At 50.2% G+C, this 18,808-nt stretch overlaps 7 protein-coding genes across 7 annotated transcripts; 3 read left to right on the top strand and 4 right to left on the bottom strand.

Annotated features, from left to right (window-relative positions):
• Positions 1 to 1,929: 1,929 nt before the first annotated feature.
• On the top strand, positions 1,930 to 2,490 carry ALTATR162_LOCUS11936 (uncharacterized protein; the record flags this gene model as incomplete). Its single annotated transcript, XM_043319580.1, has 2 exons — positions 1,930 to 2,035; positions 2,090 to 2,490. The coding sequence occupies 2 exons, from the start codon at positions 1,930 to 1,932 to the stop codon at positions 2,488 to 2,490; spliced, it is 507 nt and encodes a 168-aa protein (XP_043175515.1).
• Positions 2,491 to 5,112: 2,622 nt separating this feature from the next.
• On the top strand, positions 5,113 to 7,107 carry ALTATR162_LOCUS11935 (uncharacterized protein; the record flags this gene model as incomplete). Its single annotated transcript, XM_043319579.1, has 4 exons — positions 5,113 to 5,518; positions 5,564 to 5,790; positions 5,839 to 6,890; positions 6,936 to 7,107. 4 exons carry the CDS (start codon positions 5,113 to 5,115, stop codon positions 7,105 to 7,107), a joined length of 1,857 nt encoding a protein of 618 aa, XP_043175514.1.
• Positions 7,108 to 7,705: 598 nt separating this feature from the next.
• Positions 7,706 to 8,851, bottom strand: ALTATR162_LOCUS11934 (uncharacterized protein; the record flags this gene model as incomplete). The annotated part of the gene is made up of 1 exon (XM_043319578.1): positions 7,706 to 8,851. One exon carries the CDS (start codon positions 8,849 to 8,851, stop codon positions 7,706 to 7,708), a length of 1,146 nt encoding a protein of 381 aa, XP_043175513.1.
• A 343-nt stretch (positions 8,852 to 9,194) lies between these two features.
• On the bottom strand, positions 9,195 to 10,911 carry ALTATR162_LOCUS11933 (uncharacterized protein; the record flags this gene model as incomplete). Its single annotated transcript, XM_043319577.1, has 4 exons — positions 9,195 to 9,825; positions 9,873 to 10,275; positions 10,325 to 10,704; positions 10,754 to 10,911. The coding sequence occupies 4 exons, from the start codon at positions 10,909 to 10,911 to the stop codon at positions 9,195 to 9,197; spliced, it is 1,572 nt and encodes a 523-aa protein (XP_043175512.1).
• Positions 10,912 to 12,931: 2,020 nt separating this feature from the next.
• ALTATR162_LOCUS11932 (uncharacterized protein) lies at positions 12,932 to 13,645 on the bottom strand (the record flags this gene model as incomplete). Its single annotated transcript, XM_043319576.1, has 1 exon — positions 12,932 to 13,645. The coding sequence occupies one exon, from the start codon at positions 13,643 to 13,645 to the stop codon at positions 12,932 to 12,934; it is 714 nt and encodes a 237-aa protein (XP_043175511.1).
• Positions 13,646 to 16,188: 2,543 nt separating this feature from the next.
• On the bottom strand, positions 16,189 to 17,169 carry ALTATR162_LOCUS11931 (uncharacterized protein; the record flags this gene model as incomplete). Its single annotated transcript, XM_043319575.1, has 2 exons — positions 16,189 to 16,391; positions 16,440 to 17,169. 2 exons carry the CDS (start codon positions 17,167 to 17,169, stop codon positions 16,189 to 16,191), a joined length of 933 nt encoding a protein of 310 aa, XP_043175510.1.
• Positions 17,170 to 17,996: 827 nt separating this feature from the next.
• ALTATR162_LOCUS11930 (uncharacterized protein) lies at positions 17,997 to 18,746 on the top strand (the record flags this gene model as incomplete). The annotated part of the gene is made up of 2 exons (XM_043319574.1): positions 17,997 to 18,338; positions 18,396 to 18,746. The coding sequence occupies 2 exons, from the start codon at positions 17,997 to 17,999 to the stop codon at positions 18,744 to 18,746; spliced, it is 693 nt and encodes a 230-aa protein (XP_043175509.1).
• Between the last annotated feature and the right edge of the window lie 62 nt (positions 18,747 to 18,808).

The raw sequence follows: 18,808 nt of genomic DNA, 5'->3' as shown, positions 1-18,808 counted from the left end.
TAACAAACGACTCCGAAACAAGTTTGTGTCGGCAGGCCAGGAATGCGAAATACAACGTTTCGTACCCGGGCACGATACTCATGGGCAGCTGTATGTGAAGTCCGGCGTTTGTCATATCGTAATTTGGCATCAAGTCCAGGTCAGAGATTCGACCGGGCGGGTAGTCGCATGGCTCGTAGAATGCGCCATTCGAGAAACAAGATACATTTGGTGCCAGCATATCGCCATTGGTAGTCTTTGCTTCCCATGCGAAAAGAGTATGGTCGGTCGTAATCCGCATGATCTCGAGCTGCAGTCGTCTGAAGGCATTGCTTCTACCTTCCCCATACAAAGTCGCCATATTAACACCAAAAAGACCCATCAGAGAGTATGCTTCGTCCTCTGGTCGCATGGTGACTCTTGTCGCCGCCCACGACATCTTCTCGGATACACCAATGGTACTAAGCAATTCACGGTCTTCCAGAATCTTCACAGCGATGTTGGAGACTACTGAGATCTGATGGCTCAAATCTGCTTTGGTTCCTATCTTATTCCAGCTCTTAGCAAAGAAGGTTAAGTTGCACGGCGCAATCAATTCTTGCAAAGTCCATCCTCTTGTGAACCACACCGCGCGGGGGAAGATCTGGCTCGCTTGAAGTGAGACTTCAGGCCATTGTTGGTCAAAAAACACATCATCCAAGTATGCGATGCACCATGCTGAGTTGGTGTAGTAACTATACATCGAGTTGATAGCCTCGGATAGTTCGGCGCTCGAACTCTTATCGATACAGCAGGTATCGCTCCAGACATAGTGAAGACCATTCTCAAGCGCAAGCCGGCAAGTCATCTCAAGCTTCGCATAACCGTTCTTGCTGTGTGCGATGCTGCGATCTGCGGCTACCATATCATCGTATAGAACTTCGTCTTCGCGCCATCTGTGCGAAAGAATCGCGTATGGAGGAATGTCGCTCCCGAAGAACTCGCAAAATGAAATATGCAGAGAGTGAGACGGCTCGGTGTTGAGCTTGATGTAAAGGAGCCGCATCAGATAGTTGGTAGTGTAGTGTGTGCTTGCATAGTATGATCATCCAGTGGGATGGCCTATGTATTGCCGAGGGCTTCTGCTCGTGTTGGCCGTGCGTGGTTGAGGGAGGCTGTGTACTATAGTATGTCGTTGTAACGAGGATCAATGCTGAGGCTTAGCAAGCGCAAGGATGACGGTTCATGCACCCCCAACTTAAGCGCCTGCTCTTGACATCAGTCTTCAGATGTAGGCTCCTACATAAGTACTGCGTCATTAGAGCACAGCGCATAGTATACAACTTCGCAACAGGATCAATCAGTAGCTCATCCGGCAACTCGTCCGTCAACTCGTGGAAGGTATGCCTAGGCTTGGTACAAGGGGTTCGGCTGCTGTTGATGTCCCAAAAGACATGAGCCGATCCGAAGACCTTGAATCGATGAACGTCAATCAGGATGCAAGAGCAGCTTAGTGAGACTCAGGGGAGACCGAAGAATACTTATAGCAGCGTGTGGCATTGGCGCCTTAGGTAAATGAATGAAGGATCGGGATTAATGGAAGATCTGAAGATGCGTATGCGACACGCTAGAGATGTTCGCCCCGCTTTTTGGCGACGTGCCTGAGATTCGCCTTAGGACCGTGCTGAGATGACCAATGAAATCATGCTCGCATTGATGCCACTGTGCCGGCGAACGCTGAGCCGCCGTTAAGGCTGTCGCATATCGTGCTTCCATCGACGCCAATTGTATCAGTTCAGTAAGATGGCGAAATTCACCCCCGCAATGTCGCGACTCCACTTAGATGCAAAAACTGCACAACGCTCAATCAGTTGGCAACATAACGATATATAAAGCCGGAGATCGTGGTGATGCATTCGACTGTACCACCCATCATAAATGCTCTACACTCATTTATAGCCACTGCCAACAATGCCGACACACGGAGAGAGAAACCTCGAGCTCGGGAACCAGGCTTATGCTGCTTCCTTTGACCAGGGACATTTAGCACTTCCACCTAGTCAGAGATACACTATCGGTAAGCGCTCGCGACTACAATTCTCGTCGTCAACCGCTGATCCCAGGGCAACAGTAACATGCATGGACGCCCGTATCGATCCTGCTGCTGCATTCGGCATTCCTCTTGGAGCCGCCCACGTAATACGCAACGCTGGCGGATGCGTAAAGGATGCGTTCCGATCGATCGTTATATCGCAACAACTTCTTGGTACGAGAGAGGTCATACTTGTCAAGCACACTGGATGCGGCATGCTCACGTTCGACAACGAGACTGCGAGAGCCATGGTCTTGAAGAAGAGAGGAGAAGTGGCCGCGAGAGAGGTCGAGACACTTGACTTCCACACATTTCGCGATCTGGAGATACAAGTCAAGAAAGACATACAATGGTTACGGATCAAAGCGATCGAGGAGAACATTAGATTCAGCGGTTGGATATACGACGTAGAGACGGGAAAGACGAGCAGGATTGTGTAAGCTACTTGTAATATCTGATTGAGTTATGCGATATACCCAGGATAATGTAACAACATCTTATGAGCCTTGCTAGTCAACGTGCACATCGGCTTCATGGTTCTTGTAATTCGGGGATAGCGGCCTTACAAGCTACGCCCTTTCTTGCTACGCCCTTTCTTTTTACAGACTAGCCTTGTGGTCGCCTGATGCGTTACAAACTTTGGGTGACATGTTGCAGCCTTACGCTCACACAACAAAAAGCTTCAATTTCCCACATCTGTGCCCCTCCAGAGGCAATTGGGTCGACAACGCATTTCATCCTATCATGGCGACCAATGATGCGTCGCTTAGCGGTCTGCCGGTTGAGCTAGTATTGGAGATCCTGCATCATTTCAGAATCATTCGCTGTTATGAGATGTATCCGGGACCTTGGACATACAAATCGAAGGAGAACACACGCCAATTCGAGAATAATATCCTTCAGCAGTCACTATGCAGTGTTTGTCTAACGTCCCGTCGCCTAAATCGAATAGCTACCCCGATGTTGTACGCATCATTTACAGGATCTGTTACTCGCCACGGACTCAAGCGTCTCAGGCTATTCCACGAAAGGACGATGGCCTGTTACTTTTCAGGTGGCAACTGTATCGAGCATCTACAGTATGTGGAAGCCCGGATCTCAGCTACTCGACGCAAAAGTCTCTACGCCGATCCTCTTCAGCAAATTGACCCATCCGACTATGATCGCGATGGTTCGGCGGGAGAAGAGGTACCGGACGCCGCACACCTGGCAGCATACTATCATTTGTTAGCAGATATTATAAGGTGGGCGCCAAATCTACAATATATCTTTGCTGAAGTCCCGGAGACTAGCGATGTGTCTTTTTGGAAACACCTTATACCTGGGCAAAGCACAACGACCGCGCTCACACCAATGACGGTGGCTGGACAGGGTTTCGATAAGCTGCGAACTCTATGTCTACCAATGCGCAGAGTCTCCTCCCTTCACAGTGGTTTTGCGTCGTTCCAACGCATTTACTCCGTTATGTCTAGGGCTCCGTTGCTCTCCGACTTCCGAGCTCATGATGTGGAAGCATGCGCACTGCTAGCGCAGCCGTCGAAGCTCGGTACCTTATTTATGCTGAGGCGTATAGAAATCACTGAATGTATGCTTCCAATACAGCTAGTGGCTCAGATTGTGTCGGCATGTGAAGAACTAGGACATTTTCTTTGCGAGTGGGAAGCCCACCCTAGTTGGACTGGGACACTGCCCGGGACACTGCCCGACCTCTATGCCAGTCTTTTGCGGCACTCCGAAACCTTGAAAAGTCTGCATCTCGATCTCCGCGACGAAGGATGCTTAGATGACTTGGATGCGTTTCAATGTATTAGTACTTTTCGGCCCTTCAAATGTCTAGAGGCGCTGGTTATATCAGAAAATTGCTTTCTCGGCTCCTGTTATCCATTTCCTCCCTGTTGGAAAAGGGATGACCATCTGCCTCCGATGACTGAGCTGCTGCCACCGTATCTGTCAAGCTTCGGGATGATAGTCAGTTGGAACCCAGAGGAGATGAATTACGGTGACGCAGATGACTCTCCTAGCCTGTGGGATTTATTCGCGGACTACAAGTCTTCTGGCCTGAACCTAAAGCACATCCGCGTCGGGGGCGAATTCTACCCTAGGGCGCCCAATCTCACGAAAGCGTTCTGGGAGATTGGTGTGCAATTTGAAGTCAGGACTTGGTCCTGATGCATCGTTGTACGTTGCCACAGAAGCTGAACTTAGTGCAACCAGTGGTACTGCGATGACCCATGGACGACAAGCCACTCACAAGTTTCGTATGCCATAGGCTTCATGCACGAAGAAGATGATCTCGAATGGGACCTATCGTATCACAAGCGATTAAAAATGTGCCGCCACGAAACCTTTGTCGACGTCGAATACTGCTTGGTTGTTGGAGTTGCGACATGCCTATGCCATCAACAAGACATAGGCGGGCGGACACTTTACAAATTACAATGACATCGGTCTCGAAGGGCCACAACATTTGCACCAGAAAGACAGTGAGCCGATTAGACGTAAACATCGCGCTATATGAGCCTACGTGAACTCAAAATTATAGTGCAGACGACATTGGCGGTCCAAAGACGAACACCTAGTGGGAATGTTGATGTGAGAATTCATCTCAATCGTACCGCCGTCGATCCAATGACGTGATCTTACCTTTACTTCAGTAATTTCCAGCGCGACCAGGAACCTTCTCACGTGTCAGCGTCCCTCACTTGATCTTGTACGTCCATATAAGCCTTTCTCCCTACTGCTCCAGACTCACCTTCCTACACTCTCCAATTTGGATTGGTATCTTCCTTGATACTAACTAGAAAGCCTCCACTTCCACGACTAATCTTCAATTCAGTCTCACCACAGCTGTTTCGTATACTCCGACTACAAACCCTCACAGCTCACAAGGTACTCGTCAAAGCAGTCGAACTTTAGTACAGATCAGGCAACCACAGCATCACTCGAAAACCCGCCGTTTAGCTATCCGCTGGATAAGAAGCAATACCTTGAGAAGCCAACATTACCTCGGACCGAGAGTCTCTTGTCACACCCTGGGCTTCTACAACTTCGGCGACATCAACATGGATATCCCGAGCGACCAAGCCACTCACTTAGATGTCACGGCACCTTCAAATGTCGAGTCAGCCAATGCAGATACAGAGTTAACCGAGAAGGAACATCTGAGCCAGGACATTACTCCGAGATCCGAGCCTCTGCCCGTTGTTTCGGGAGAGTCCACGCGCGAGGCCGAAAAGTTTGGAGAGGTTCAAGAGCTAGACTGCATTCAAGAGTTTACAGATATCGAGAAAACTGCCTTTAGTTCCCCCTTCCCATCACCGAAGCCAGTTGCAGATGACTGCGAGAGCATTGTCTCTCTTGAGAGGGAAGAGGACCTGGAGGGGAAGCCTTGCAAGTCAGTCGTAGCGAGCCCTGTTCTTGCAGAAGGCCAAGAAGAGCAGTCCAATGAGAAGGCGGAGTTAAAGCTTGGTACTTCTCAATCTCATCACGCAAGACATGAACTAACTTTGACAGAAGCATTCCCCATCGCCAAGAAGGAATCTCTCGTAACAGCTATGCCCGAAGTCCAAGCCGAGACTGCCGATGCCGATGTCAATATTGAAGACAGCGATTCCAAGACTGATACCGACATGGTTATCGAGGCTCCTAAGCCCGTCAAGTCGGCTCAGAGTCTACCTCCTCATATGCGTCCTGGTTTTCAGTCACCACCATCCCGCCACTTCGGCCTTCAAGACTCAAGAGTAAGCTGCTGTATAAACCTTCAAGAATATATGAACTAAGACGTCTAGCAAATGACGACACCCAACGAACTCGCTCGACCCAACGAGGGACCTCGCGCACCTCGCTCTCACTATACTTCGTATCAACCTAGAGGCGACCACATGGATCGGGAACAGTTCGCCCGTATGAGCGCTCAGCTAATGAAGACCAAGCACGAACTTGATACCGAGCGCAACAACAACCGGCGACTTCGGGTAATCATCGAGGCTGAGCAGCAGCAGAAAGTTGAAGCAGCTTCGTCGAGTATGCTTACCAACCTCCTGCGCGACCAAGCTGAAGCTCTCACGCTCAAAGCTAAAGTCGAAGCTAAGGAACGTGAACTTGGCTTCCGAGAGCAGAAGATCTCACAGCATGAGGTATACCTTTCCGAAGGCCAGAAGCAGCTCTGGTTTTCTCTTGAAGAGAATGGTGTCCGCCCCATGAGCGCAGTGCAGATGCAGCACGCCCGACGTGAAGCTAAACTGGATGCTCAGAAGGCTATCGATGACTTGAACGGAAAGCTCAATATCAAGATTGAAGGCCTTCGTCTTCGTGAAGCAGCACAACAGATGCGTGAACAGCAGTACAAAGCTATGATTCGCGAGTCACTCAAGGACGAGCTTGTCGACTCTCTAACTTCCGAGAAGGTTGATGAGATTGCCGAGATTGAGTATAACAACGGATTCGGCGCGGGTAAAGAGGTTGGTCGCAAGGAAGCACGTGAGAAGTCTCACCAGCGAGGCTTCCTCGAGGGCTATGGCGCATGCCACCGTACCCAAATTACCTTGAGCAAAGTTCGCCAGGGTCTCATTCCCCGCGATAGCCCCGACCTCGATTTCTTGTATGACGCCAATCATCCGCACAACCTCTGGAACATTGGGGAGCTCGTCGGTCGCCTGCAGCACGATGACAAGGCCTTGCAGATGACGAGCGCTGTGAAGGGGGAGACTGTGTCTGAGAAAAAGGCCACGTCCCATAGCAGGAACCATGAAGCCCACGAAGGAGTTCCCACGATCGATGGCAGGGTCAACGGTGATGCCAACGGCACCATGGTCCGCAAGCACGAGGAGCCAATTCGCAAGTAAGTCACGCTTTCCACTCACTCACACATACTAACATCAGTCAGAATGCTTCCGGCTCGCCCGACCGTCGCTACCGAGCTCCGTGGGCCTTCCGCGACACACAACGGTCACATCATCCTCGCCAACAACAACGCCGCATCGCCAGCCGTCAGGGAAACCGGACGCCCCATCATCCAGTTTGAGAACGATGTCGAGAATCTGATTGATTTTATGTAGCCTGGTATTGCGGGCTTCTGGACTTCTCCAGGATTTCGGTGTGGCAAGGGGAAGAGTGATTGTGGCAGATGGGTGGTGGGGCTTGAGATGGAAGGAGGAAACTGAGCAAAAGGTTGCATATGGAATAAGCTATATGACTCGAGATGATACCATTTAAGTTTTGGATATACGGAATGATAAGCTAGATGTAAATAAATAATTCAAAATATATATATGCGAGAAGCTATACAAGACTATATGTCTATGCTAGCACTCCCAAAGTAATTTTCAATGTCTACAATGCTTTTCTCTACCTCGTCTTTCCTAGCCAGAACATGTTGAATACCTTTCCGCCATTCTATGCATCATAATTTTGCATCCATCTAAGAAGCTTGGTTCCATACCACACCCTCCAATATTACTTCTATCTTCTACTCCATCGCGTCCCGTATAACTCAATCCTGCATAACACTCCACCCCTCACCCCTCCCTCTACCACCAATTCCCCTCCCACCCCTTACAACCGGCCCATGCCCCCTCTCGCCCAACATAGGTTTCCTCAGCACTGGACCATTCGGCCCCTGACCAAACACCTCAGCCTGCTCCTGTGCCTCCTCCGTCAACTTCGGCTCATTGCCACCACCACCACCACCACCACCACCGCCTTCGCCACTTTCCGTACCCTTCGCAGGCCATTTCTTCGCAAAGTCCTGCGCTCCACCCCAATAGCCCTCATCTCCTCATTCTCCTCTCCATCCTCCCTCGCCGCATACTTCCCCACGATATCCAACAGCTCTTGTTCTTTCTGCCCTGTACGCTCCGCATGCCAGTTTGCATACTCATCCCACCACCATCGATGCGTCTCCCCGTCTTTTCCTAGATACCCCGCCGTGCCATCAGGTTTGACACGCGCAGCCCACGGTTTATCGACAATGTAGTGTAAAACAGCGACTTGATCGTCCACCCAGATATTAGTATGCCAGTACCTCCACGTCTTCAACGCGTTTGTTTTCCAGGACAAGGTCGACCAGCGGCCGTCGAACGCTTCGTTTAGGAAATCTTGGTCGGGGAATTTCATAGCGCGGAGTTTGGTGTTGCCCAGTTCCTCAAATTTGCGTAAAACAAAGTCCGAGAGAGCTTTGCTCGGGCGATATAAGAAAGTTCCGGAGTTGAAGTTGGATAAGGTGTACGGTTCCGGGTGCACTTCTGCTAGTTGGTCCGAGGAGGTTAGTTTGGCCATGGCACAGTTGTTTGGGTTCCATTCGGCGGGGGCCCAGGAGTCGTGGTCGAGGTTGCATACGCAGGTGTGTACGGCCATTGTTCTCATTCCGTCTCCGCCCTTGAGGTAGACGTCGTTTTCTTCATTGAAGATTAGAGGGGAGGGATTGGAAAAGATCATCATGTCGGCGTCTAGCCAGCAGATTCGTTCGAATTTTTGAGACATATCCCAGAGATCGAAGACACGGAGCTTGGTCCAGGTGTCGATGAAGCGCTCGGCGACCATGCCGGATTCCGTTCCATCTTCGGGGAGGCGAAGGTGTTCTACGGGGTGGAGGATGATGTTTGAGTGCGCGGCTTCGGCTTTGAAGGCGTTGATTGAGGTTTCTAGGAGCGTCTCGGGTGTGTAGGTTATTATGAGTGGGGTGTTTGGCGAGTGTTTGTTGAGTGTGTAGGCTAGGAGGATTGCGCCGGCGAGGTAGCTGGGTCGGGTGAGGAGCGTTACATATGCGTTTTTGCCTAAACCAGCATTTTGTTGGTCCGCCATTGTGAGTATCGGTGGCTATCTGGACCGCAAGTATTCTAGTTGTAGTCAATTGGAGGAAAATATAGACAGGGATGGCAAGGGATACATGTAGTTGCAGAGGTCTATACCTCCCACCAAACCAAGTAGGCGCTGACGTCACGACTCCCGTTCCGAGGCCGGAATGCACAAATCTTACTATCGGAACCTACAAAGCGCGTAGACATGTTGATGATGACGAATCTCGACTAGTCGCTACAGCAGAGGTCACGAAAGCAGGTGGTGTTACAGGTTCAAATTACGGGTATCTCAAGAATCCTACTTCAACAACAGCCATTGCACTACTCATGCCTATGATACAATCTCCTCAGAACTGCTTCCCATCCTCTTTCGCCAGCGCTTTTCCCCAAGCGCTCTCAAACGGATCATCAGGCTTCGGAACATCCACCTGCTGTGTATCTTCCAAAGCTGCAACATCGGGTACCACGCTCGGCTTAGTCAATTCAACAGCCGCAGGGCGGCTCAATGCAGCAGCCTCTGGGCTCTCGTACTCAAAGTTGCTTGAGTAGACTACAGCAGCGAATGCTTCCAGGCCGCCGACAGCCTCAATAGCAGCTAGGTATTCATTGTTCGCACCGCTACCAATACTATGGGCTTGCCTGCAGAAGACTGCTAAGCTATTCGCGACCTTGGCCTTGACATCGCTACCAACGATCTCCTGTATACGAGCTTGATTATCAGAAATGGGCGGGATCTTGTATGAGAGTTGAGAGATCTTGACGTCGACAAGGTGGGAGAAAGCAGCATCGAGGAGCTGTGTGAGGACACGGGTGAAGGCAGGTGAGTCGATGAGGTCGGAGGTTTCGTCAATAAGGCGGCGAAGAGAGGCTGTTGTTGTCGGCGATGCAGACTCGGACGATGAGGTCATGCCTGATTCACGGAGGACGTAGTCTTCCTGATCTTGTGGTGGGAGTAGGAAGGTAAGCCACTTGCATGTTCTGTGGAGAGTTAGTCAACGCCAATTCAAACGGGACTGCAGTCGTACCTTCGCTCTTCCTCGGTTGCACCTTCGACCTTCTTGCGCACTTCCAAAGTAAGTTCTGACAGTCTCTCCAAGGTCATCTCTTCTCTTGGGTTCACAAGGCCAAAGACGTCCTTCACTGCGATCCTTACTTTCTCAATCAGGTCGATGCACCCCTTATGTAGCAGCCACCAACTCAAGCTAAGGTATCTACGGTTTGTCTCAAAATCGTTGCCGTACGCTTGCTCGAAGTTGTCGTCATCATTGTTCTCCAGGTTGATCCTCGAGCCTTCGCTAGTCGGCTGTGGAGCGGCCAAGGACACGACAGATGCGAGGTAGTTTCGGCGGCCGAGGAGGTTCAACTGGATACGAGTGAGAAGTGTGAGGAGAGAGATGGTGTAGATGAGGGTAAAAGCTCGTGTTATTGCTGGTCACGTTAGCATCTCAGGTTTCCATGTCAAGTTTGGGGCACATACAGCTTATCTTCATCTCGCTCCAAAGCTGTGCTTTGCTCTTCTTGATCTTCTTTTCCTCGCCAGGATCTGGGCTGCGCCCTCTTGGACCTGTGCTAATATCGCCCTCTGTAGCGATTTGGCTGGCATGGATGAAACTATCCGTCTGGAGACTCGAGCTCCGTGCGTCATCCTCGGTTGTGTCGGCTACACTTGGAGGCGCTGAGCTGGCAATCTCGCTGGGTCCGACACTGCGTGATAAGCGCTCTGCCTTTTGTCTTTGTAGCTCTTCCAGCACTTGTTCGACCGGGATGGCATCGAGTATGTTTTCGGTCGCGGTGGGTAAGATGGCAAGGACGGTGAAGGTACAGTCTTCCTGGTTCTGTTCAAAACGGCGACGTAGACTGCAGAGCCATTAGAGACTATCCCGTGATAACAATGTTAAAAGCGCACTTCTCTTTCGCGATGCGATCATCGCTCATGCGCTGTCTCGCCTCCCCGAGCTTGCCCAGGACATACTGCCCCGCCAGATAACCCGCGCCGAGCACTCCGGCACCGATTGCGAAGTTTGTGCGGTTGCGTCTAAGCCAGCGACGCGTACCTTGTATCATGTTGATGGTTGAGAGGGCTATGCAGCCCGCGTACTTGGGGGTGGAGCAGGCGTCGCGTGTGGGGAATGTCGGAAGACCGAAGATAACGCAGGGTCCCGGCAGCTCACGGACGTGTCAATGCGGCAGTGCGTGGTGCGAGGGATGTCTCTATTCAACTCTTGCTATTGTAACAATAGATGTCATGTGCGTGCAGTTGTGATGAATGGAAGAGCAAATGCAGGCGTTAAACCTCCAGCGCATGCGAGGTTGGTGTCGGGTTGTACCAAGGCTTCGTGATTGGGCCGAGGTCCATTGCCTGTTCGGGACAGCAAGCCCAGCGCCGCTTTCGCTCCGCAAATGTTGTCATGACCAACTCGCGTTCCGCAACTCGAGTCTCTTTACGCTAGCTCATATGAAATGCACTTGGTCTTGTATCTAAGGTCGAATATAATAACACAACCGGTTCGTCACTACCCACTCATAAAATCAAGCTGTCAATCAACCATTGTATTTCGTATTGAAGAAGTACGATAATCGGATTCTTCCTCTCTGCCCCGGCTCATCACGTGCTGCATCTAGTTCGTAATAACAGACAACTATAGAGTCTCTCAATGTTATGTATATGATTGGAAAGTAGAAAAGAACCATAGCTAGAACATCAAGTCATTAAGCGTATCGTCGATTTGTTATCGTTAAAACGTATGATGCGTCAGTCAAATGGGCGAAGGATCGCAGTCGGTGTCGTTACTGTTGTCCTGGGGGTATCAGGGGGAGAAGTCGTAGTCGTGGTCGGAGATGGGGCTTCTGAGCTGGACGACATTACGGATGCTGGTATTCTGTAAAGACAGTCAGAGGCTGTGCGCGGCTTTAGATATCGGCTTATAGGCTTGGCCATAACATAGAAGAATGCCAGGCGGAACATATGCTAGGTCTAACTAGCGAAGAAAGTGAAGAAGACCGGAGCAGGACATGGCCGGCGAAGTCCAACCAAAAACTTGTATGGCGATTCTCCAGCGAGCGTGCTGATGACACGCTAGTAGAACCTAGGTCTACTAGCGATGCCGGCAGCACGACCCAGGACCAAAGCCCAATGGGAAAAGGCAGTCAACGAACAGACATTTGTAAGAGAGGGAGAGCGGTAAAGAAATGGGAAAGGAACAAGGATCGGGCGCTGTGAACGTCTTGATTGTAGCGTTAACTGCTTCTTTTTAGCGCATCGAACGTACCCATTAGGAACCAGCAGGCAGGTTCAACACTGCACAGCAGCGGACCTCCGAATCTCCGTCTTCCTAAAAATTGATTGAACATGTATGTGCATCTTGATAGAGTGACCATATGTTTCGGTGAGAACCTCTATATCCCTTAGGCTGGTTTGTAGACCTTGGTATGCTGGTATCCGGGAATCCATACGTGGGTAGATAGTCTGGGAGCTAGCTCCCGCAATAGATATAGGAAACAAAGAAATACTTCTTGTATGACAAGAAGCGATACGCAGATGAGTGACAGTGAAGATAGTCAGGGTAGACTATTTCCCTGTTCCGTGTTCCGGCAAATGGTAAAAGATCGTCCATCCTGGTGGCAGCTACATGTAGCTCGTAGATTAGTTCCAAGACGGTTCAAAGAGGCCAGGCGGGTACTGCATGTCTTTTGGTGAGAGACCATGATAGGGTGAGAACGTAGGAGAACATTCTGGTTGGTCCGGGGGAACTATATAGCCATCATAACTGGACTGTAATGACGGAAGCTCGAAGGGGGACTGGTTGCTCCATTGAATTTCCTGGCTGTTGTGTAGAGGCCTTGGGTAAGACCCAGTGACATGTGAAGGTACGTACCCCGATATCTCTGATCGACCGCCTTCCCGAGTCCCCTGCAATTCTTGAGCCCACTGCGGGCTGCCTGGTGCTGTAGCCGACTGCGTCATTGGTGACGTGCGAGGTTGTTGTGACAAGCCTTGCGTTTCCTGATGCGTACGAGTCGTGTCTTCAGCGTTATGAGCGGCGATCAAAACCGGCAGTGTTGCGTCAGGCCTGGGTGTATCGGCTTAGCATTTCGATGGGAAATCGCCAACTTCCACCAACGTTACTGACCTTTGTAAGGTAACCTTGTCCTCCTGCAGATCCTTTCCCATTGGCATGAGCGCTCCTATGACATGCGTGCACTTCCTCATGTTAACCTTAGGCTCCACTTGTTGGGAACTGTCTCGTACCTTGCCTTTTTGGCGCTTACACTTGTCGCAAGCACCGACCTTTCTCGTCGTCTTGTAAGCAGATCGTTCTGCGGGTGTCATCTTGCGCTTCTTCTTCGGCTGCATCGCAAGTCCATCCACAATACTGAATACATGCTGCTGACCAGCCCCGATCTTGGTTATAGCAGGAGACTGCTGTGGGTGATGATCCAGAAGTGCCGGTGACCTACACGAACTGCTCTGTGACAGGGAAGGTGAGATGCTTCTTTGATGCTTACGCTCACTCAGTTCTTCGAGGCTCTGATGAGACGCATGGAAGACAACACGTGCTTGGTCGCCAGGCGACATTTCTGTCATCGTCCCTGCCGTCTCGTTTTGCATCGACTCGAGTTCGCGCCTCAAAAAGTCTATGGCGGCCATATGCTTCCGCTGGCGCAAACTTGTGCATTGTGGGTATTGGTTCTTCAGAAGCTCATGTAAAGCATCAGAATCGACTGGTTGGGTAAAAGCCATGCCTGCCCATGGCGGAGTTTCGTCACTCGTCGGGTGTATTCGCTTAATGGATCTCATCATTGCGCTTCAGCTATGGTATATGTTAGTATTGTCAAAACAGTAAGAAACGCTGAAAAGCATACGTGGAATAGATTGGCATTGCTCAGAGCCCAAGTGTGCTACTTTAGCGTCAGCATGATCACGTTGATGGGGAAGCTTTGTGGAATGTCTTGAGGTGCTGGCCGCAAGCCGACTTAGCCGCGATCATGCCAAGAGTGTCCTACTGGTGATCACGAGCAACACGTCGCGGTTACTGTAGTACAGCAACTTGGCCTTCCTCGATCCGTCATACGACAAACTTACGTTGAAAGGAACTCTTCGTCCAGGGATGATCCGTGATGATCGTAAGTTTCGAGAGGGAACTAGATGTGTAAATAAGTCGCCGATGTCACCAAATGCGTACACTCTAAATCTCCAGACAACGACAAGGTATACGAAGGAAACGCAACTAGTCGTGCGGTGTCTCGACATGGTCAATTCTAGGTTAGCCGGCCGCAACGGCGTCCTGAACGGGCCAAACGACACTAGAATCCGGTATCCGTTCGGATGTATGTATTGCACCATCATAGCAAGCTTCCTTATGATTTGCCCGGACCACGGCATCGTAAGACACATTTACAGTGTAACTTCAATGGCGTTGAGTAGTGGGCGCAGCACGCTGGAGGACCATCTCGCTTCCTGAAAGAGGCGCAGTCGATTGGTCCAGAGCTTTAGCCTGCTGTCATCTTGGGCACCCCAACTTCGATGTTGGGCAGCGATGCAGACTCTGGGATCAATACAATCGATATCGGCTTTTTAGTGGTAGTTGCGTTGCTCGTATATATGTAGTGTGGGTGGTGCATCGTGATGCGTGCGGATCCCACAGGAACACCATGAACGCTAGTTACGCGTTAAGACGACGTGCGTTCTTATGAGCCTTTGAGTACAACACAGGGCACACAATGCGAAAGTACAGGAAATTAGTGAGAATAAAGATGATTTTGATGAAGTTAATATCCGGTAGCTGATGGCATGAGAGGTGGGAAGATCTATGGTGTGGTAGCCCAGGGACGATTTCCGTCACGAACCGAGCTAGATCAAAGCAGGCTAACCTCGAATCGATTGGAGATTTCAGCCGGGGACCACACTCGTTGTTCTTCCTCTACAACCTACTTACAAGAACCATCGTCCGTCTTCTGAAGCAAACTTAGCCTCAAGTTGCTTCAAAGGCTGAGTCATAAGTATGGGTGATAATCGTGCAATTTTGAGTAGCGCTCGGAACGAGACCTTTGCCTTTTTCATGCGGCGAAACTATATTGATATCGAACAGGCCCGACAGTATGCTCAAAGAACAGGAAAAGACATGCATCCAGGGTATGTGGCTGTGTCCGAGTAATGAACAACGGGGTGCAGGGATTCGCGCAATGTAGCAATGTATGGTACCACAACCACCTCGCTTCCATCATATCATTGAGAACACGCACACTTCATTCTGCGTAGCTTCTATCTTCCCAATCGAACAAAAATTGTTTGCATCCGGCCGATACCCAACCAACTTCCCTCCATCTAGGTCTTCTGAGATGGCTGTTGAAGCGAGCATGGATAACTTCAGGTTTCTCGACCTGCCAAAAGACATCCGACTGATGGTCTACGAACGACTACCAGCCATCAGACGGCACTCAACACTGAGCATGCTATATAACCCTATCTACAATGGCAGTAGCACTCTCGTCCTCACAGTGCTTCCTCTTGCTATCCTGCGAGTGTCCAGGATGGCCTACCATGAAGCGTACGCCATACCCAAGCTCAAAGTGTACAAGCTGCTCTCGCAACCATCTCGACTCAGCATACCCGCATCAGATCTTTTTGAGACACGAAGCGGCTTCGCCAATTTCCTCGAGATCATCAGAGGGATGTTTTCAATATCCTGTATGGTAACTCTACAGTTTGTTGAACTGCTTTATTACCGGCCGGGAATGCCACACTACTACGCAGGGAACATTTTATCTATCATCACTTTCTCTTTCTCATTCAGTGGGCTCAATACGCCGGTCTCTGTTTCTTGACGATGAAAAACCATCCTATCCTTGCCCAATTCGTGGCAGACAATCCGTGCCCACCGATGAGAACAGCCGGAATCCAATCGTTGATCAGCCGCCCAGGCATTGGGCCAAGAGTATGTACGACATGTTCTAGTAGGCATTTACCTTCATATCATATAAAACTTTGCAACGTCTACAACAGCCCCACGGTGGACATAGTGCTTCTTGGTACCAGTGTACGTGCTCCAGGTCCGCACAGCGGATCGTATGGTTACGATTCCCAGTACTTACGCGATGTGCTAATTGATGCTTGCTGGAGCCGGCGGGGAAATTCGATTATGCAAGAGAATCAAGGGTATATTGTTGAGCTTGCAGCTTGGGGAGAAGACTGGCAGGCGAAGTCTAGAGTGGGACTCTCGAGATTTTAAAGTGATGGAGAAGATTCAGACAACAGATGATCAGGATCTTATTGGGAGTGAGAGAGGCTGACGGAGATCGACAGCCTGAGTATGATGGCTGTGGTATTCACTGAATTCAGGTTCATACATTTTGTCCAGCGGCCGAAGCATCGCCAATCCTATAACCAAATTTTAGTAAGTCTTGCCCTTCAATCTGCGCTTTCTTCGCCAGCAACTCGTCCACATCCCAAGTTGCACCCAGTAACCGGCCATTGAGCCACATCCGCCTCTCAGTGCTTAACCAAACACAGAAAGCACCCCCAAGACCGACATCATCCGTAAGGTCTGGAAAATTAGTAACTCTCATCGAGTTCACAAGGCCAATGCACTTACAAGATCGGAAGCTATCCGGCGTATTCTTATCCGCCATCTCTGTGTTGACAGCACCTGGGTGTACCGCAATGGCTAATATACCATCCGCACCGTACTGTTCTGACAGAAACTCAACAAGACGTGCCTGCGCAAACTTCGAGATGCAATACGCAGTATTCGCAATGTGTCCATTGACGATGCATGCTGCGAATGAGTTGACAGCGATGAACGTCTTAGCACCATCACTCTCCTTCAGCAACGGAATGAAGTGATGCGCAACGAGATATGTGCCTTGCACATTAACGTCGAAAACATCTTGGAAATCTTTCGGATCCCCTTGGTCGACTTTCAGTACCACCGGCCCGGAGTATCCCGAATTGACAATGACAACGTCCAACCTTCCGACTTCTTCTTTCACATGCTTTGCAAGCTGTGCAACACTTGGGCTAGATGTGATGTCGACCTGTAGACTTTCAATGGATGCCGAAGGGTTTAGGTCTTTGGCTTGTTGTGCCACTGCCGCTAACTCTTGGGCTGAAGACGACCTCGCTGCTAGGAGAAGAGATGCAACACCCGCTTGCGCATATGCGTACGCGATACCGGCTCCTATACCACGAGATGCGCCGATTATGAGTACGTTGATTGGTTTTGGTAACTTGTTGGAGGCTGGATCCAGGGCAGCAGTCGGCTTGCTATGGATCGTTTTTGTGAAGCCGCTGGCGAGCGTAGTATCTCTTGTTCGCTGTGACATGATAATAGGTCCGAAGATTCGGGATGGAAACATTTCGTCGATAGTTGTGACTATTCCTTGATATACTCGCGCGCCTTATCTGCCCCGTGGAGCCTAGCTCCCGTCAGAATGACTCATATTGAGCCGCAGCAGCCTGGAGGGCATGATTCATTTCAAGCCTTAATCCTTCTAGGTATCACGATTCTTTGCTATATTCGATCGAGAAGGTGTTGCGAAGATGTGGATGGAGTAACTGTACAAGACGAGATATTATCCGGGAGGTTTGGCAGCGGTCTTCGGTGGTTTGCGCCGACATCGCCTGTTGCTCAGTACAGCAAGTCTCATAAAGCTTAAACTGTGCCTAAGCAATATGCCATCTCACCATAATTACAAACATGCTCTTATTCAGTCTCCTGACATCAATACCAACGCTCATGGGAGTGTCCAGAACAGAGACAGACGTATGACGTACCGCGCTAACCTGGCGCGCCGAAGTGTGGGGCCAGCCTTTCACCCATCTGGAAAATTGTTGGCTTCCCCTTTGGAACAGAGCTGAATAATGCGGTCGTCCTCATAACCGACTTGCGATGCTTCGGCCAGGCTGAGTAAGCACGTACATATGTAAGACTGTACTGGTTCAGCCTATGAGGAACGAATAACGTGCATGACCATTATTCAGATGCAGCCAGGCAATGGTGAGCGCGACTGACGTGACCCTTGATGACACCGTGATTGGAAATATGTGCTACAAACGCTCCGGGGTATAAATTCGAAGCATCGCGCAGCATGGGGGGGATATTTTCGCCCTAAGCAGGACATTGATTTTTCAACACATTGAACACTTCGATATGACACGCACCCTCATCGTCTTCGGCGCCGGGCCCGGAATCGGCAACAACGTCGCGACCCAGTTCGCATCCAAAGGCATCGAGCATATCATTCTCCTATCCCGCAATACAGAACGTCTCCAAAATGAAGATGCGCCCTTCGTCGCCAGGAGCACCTCCCCTGTCAAAGTCGACACACTCCGCATCGATCTCGCAGATACAAATTCCATCCCAGACGTACTCAAGCAACTCGAAAGCATGACTGAAGGCGAAGACGTAGAGGTCGTCTTCTTCAACGCTGCTCGTATAAAGCCAAGTGAAGTACTCGGCGTCAGTGTTGAGGAAATCGATGAGGATTTCAAAGTACTCAACTCTCCTCTCCAATACCAACAACATACTGTATGCTGACTGAGAGAATAGACGACTAACCTCGCCCTTTACATTGTAGCACAGCATTACATCCCCAAACTTCAAAAGCTGGCTAAATCCAACTCCACGAGCAAACCAGCCCTGCTTGTCACCAACAGCCATCTACCTTGGGACCCTGTACCACAACTCCTCTCGCTGAGCTTGGTGAAGGCGTCGCAGAAGAACATGGTTGAGAGCTTCAATCGTGCTTTTGCTGATAGTGGTGTGCACATCGGGCTCATCTATGTTGAAGGGTCTGTAGCGCTCGAGAACAAGGTGCTGAACCCGAAGACAATTGCGGAAAGGACTGTGGCATTTTGGGAGGGAGGAGAAGGTGTAGGTCTCAGCATCAAGGAAGAGTAAACTTGGCATCCCGTAGAGAACTATTAGGGATGAAGCATATGAATACAGTGTTACTCGCGTGT

This window comes from Alternaria atra (genome assembly GCF_907166805.1).
Source record: "Alternaria atra isolate CS162 genome assembly, contig: 37, whole genome shotgun sequence".
Classification (NCBI taxonomy): domain Eukaryota; kingdom Fungi; phylum Ascomycota; class Dothideomycetes; order Pleosporales; family Pleosporaceae; genus Alternaria; species Alternaria atra.
The sequence above is the reverse complement of the archived record's forward strand: the minus strand, read 5'-3'. Positions and strand labels throughout refer to the sequence as shown.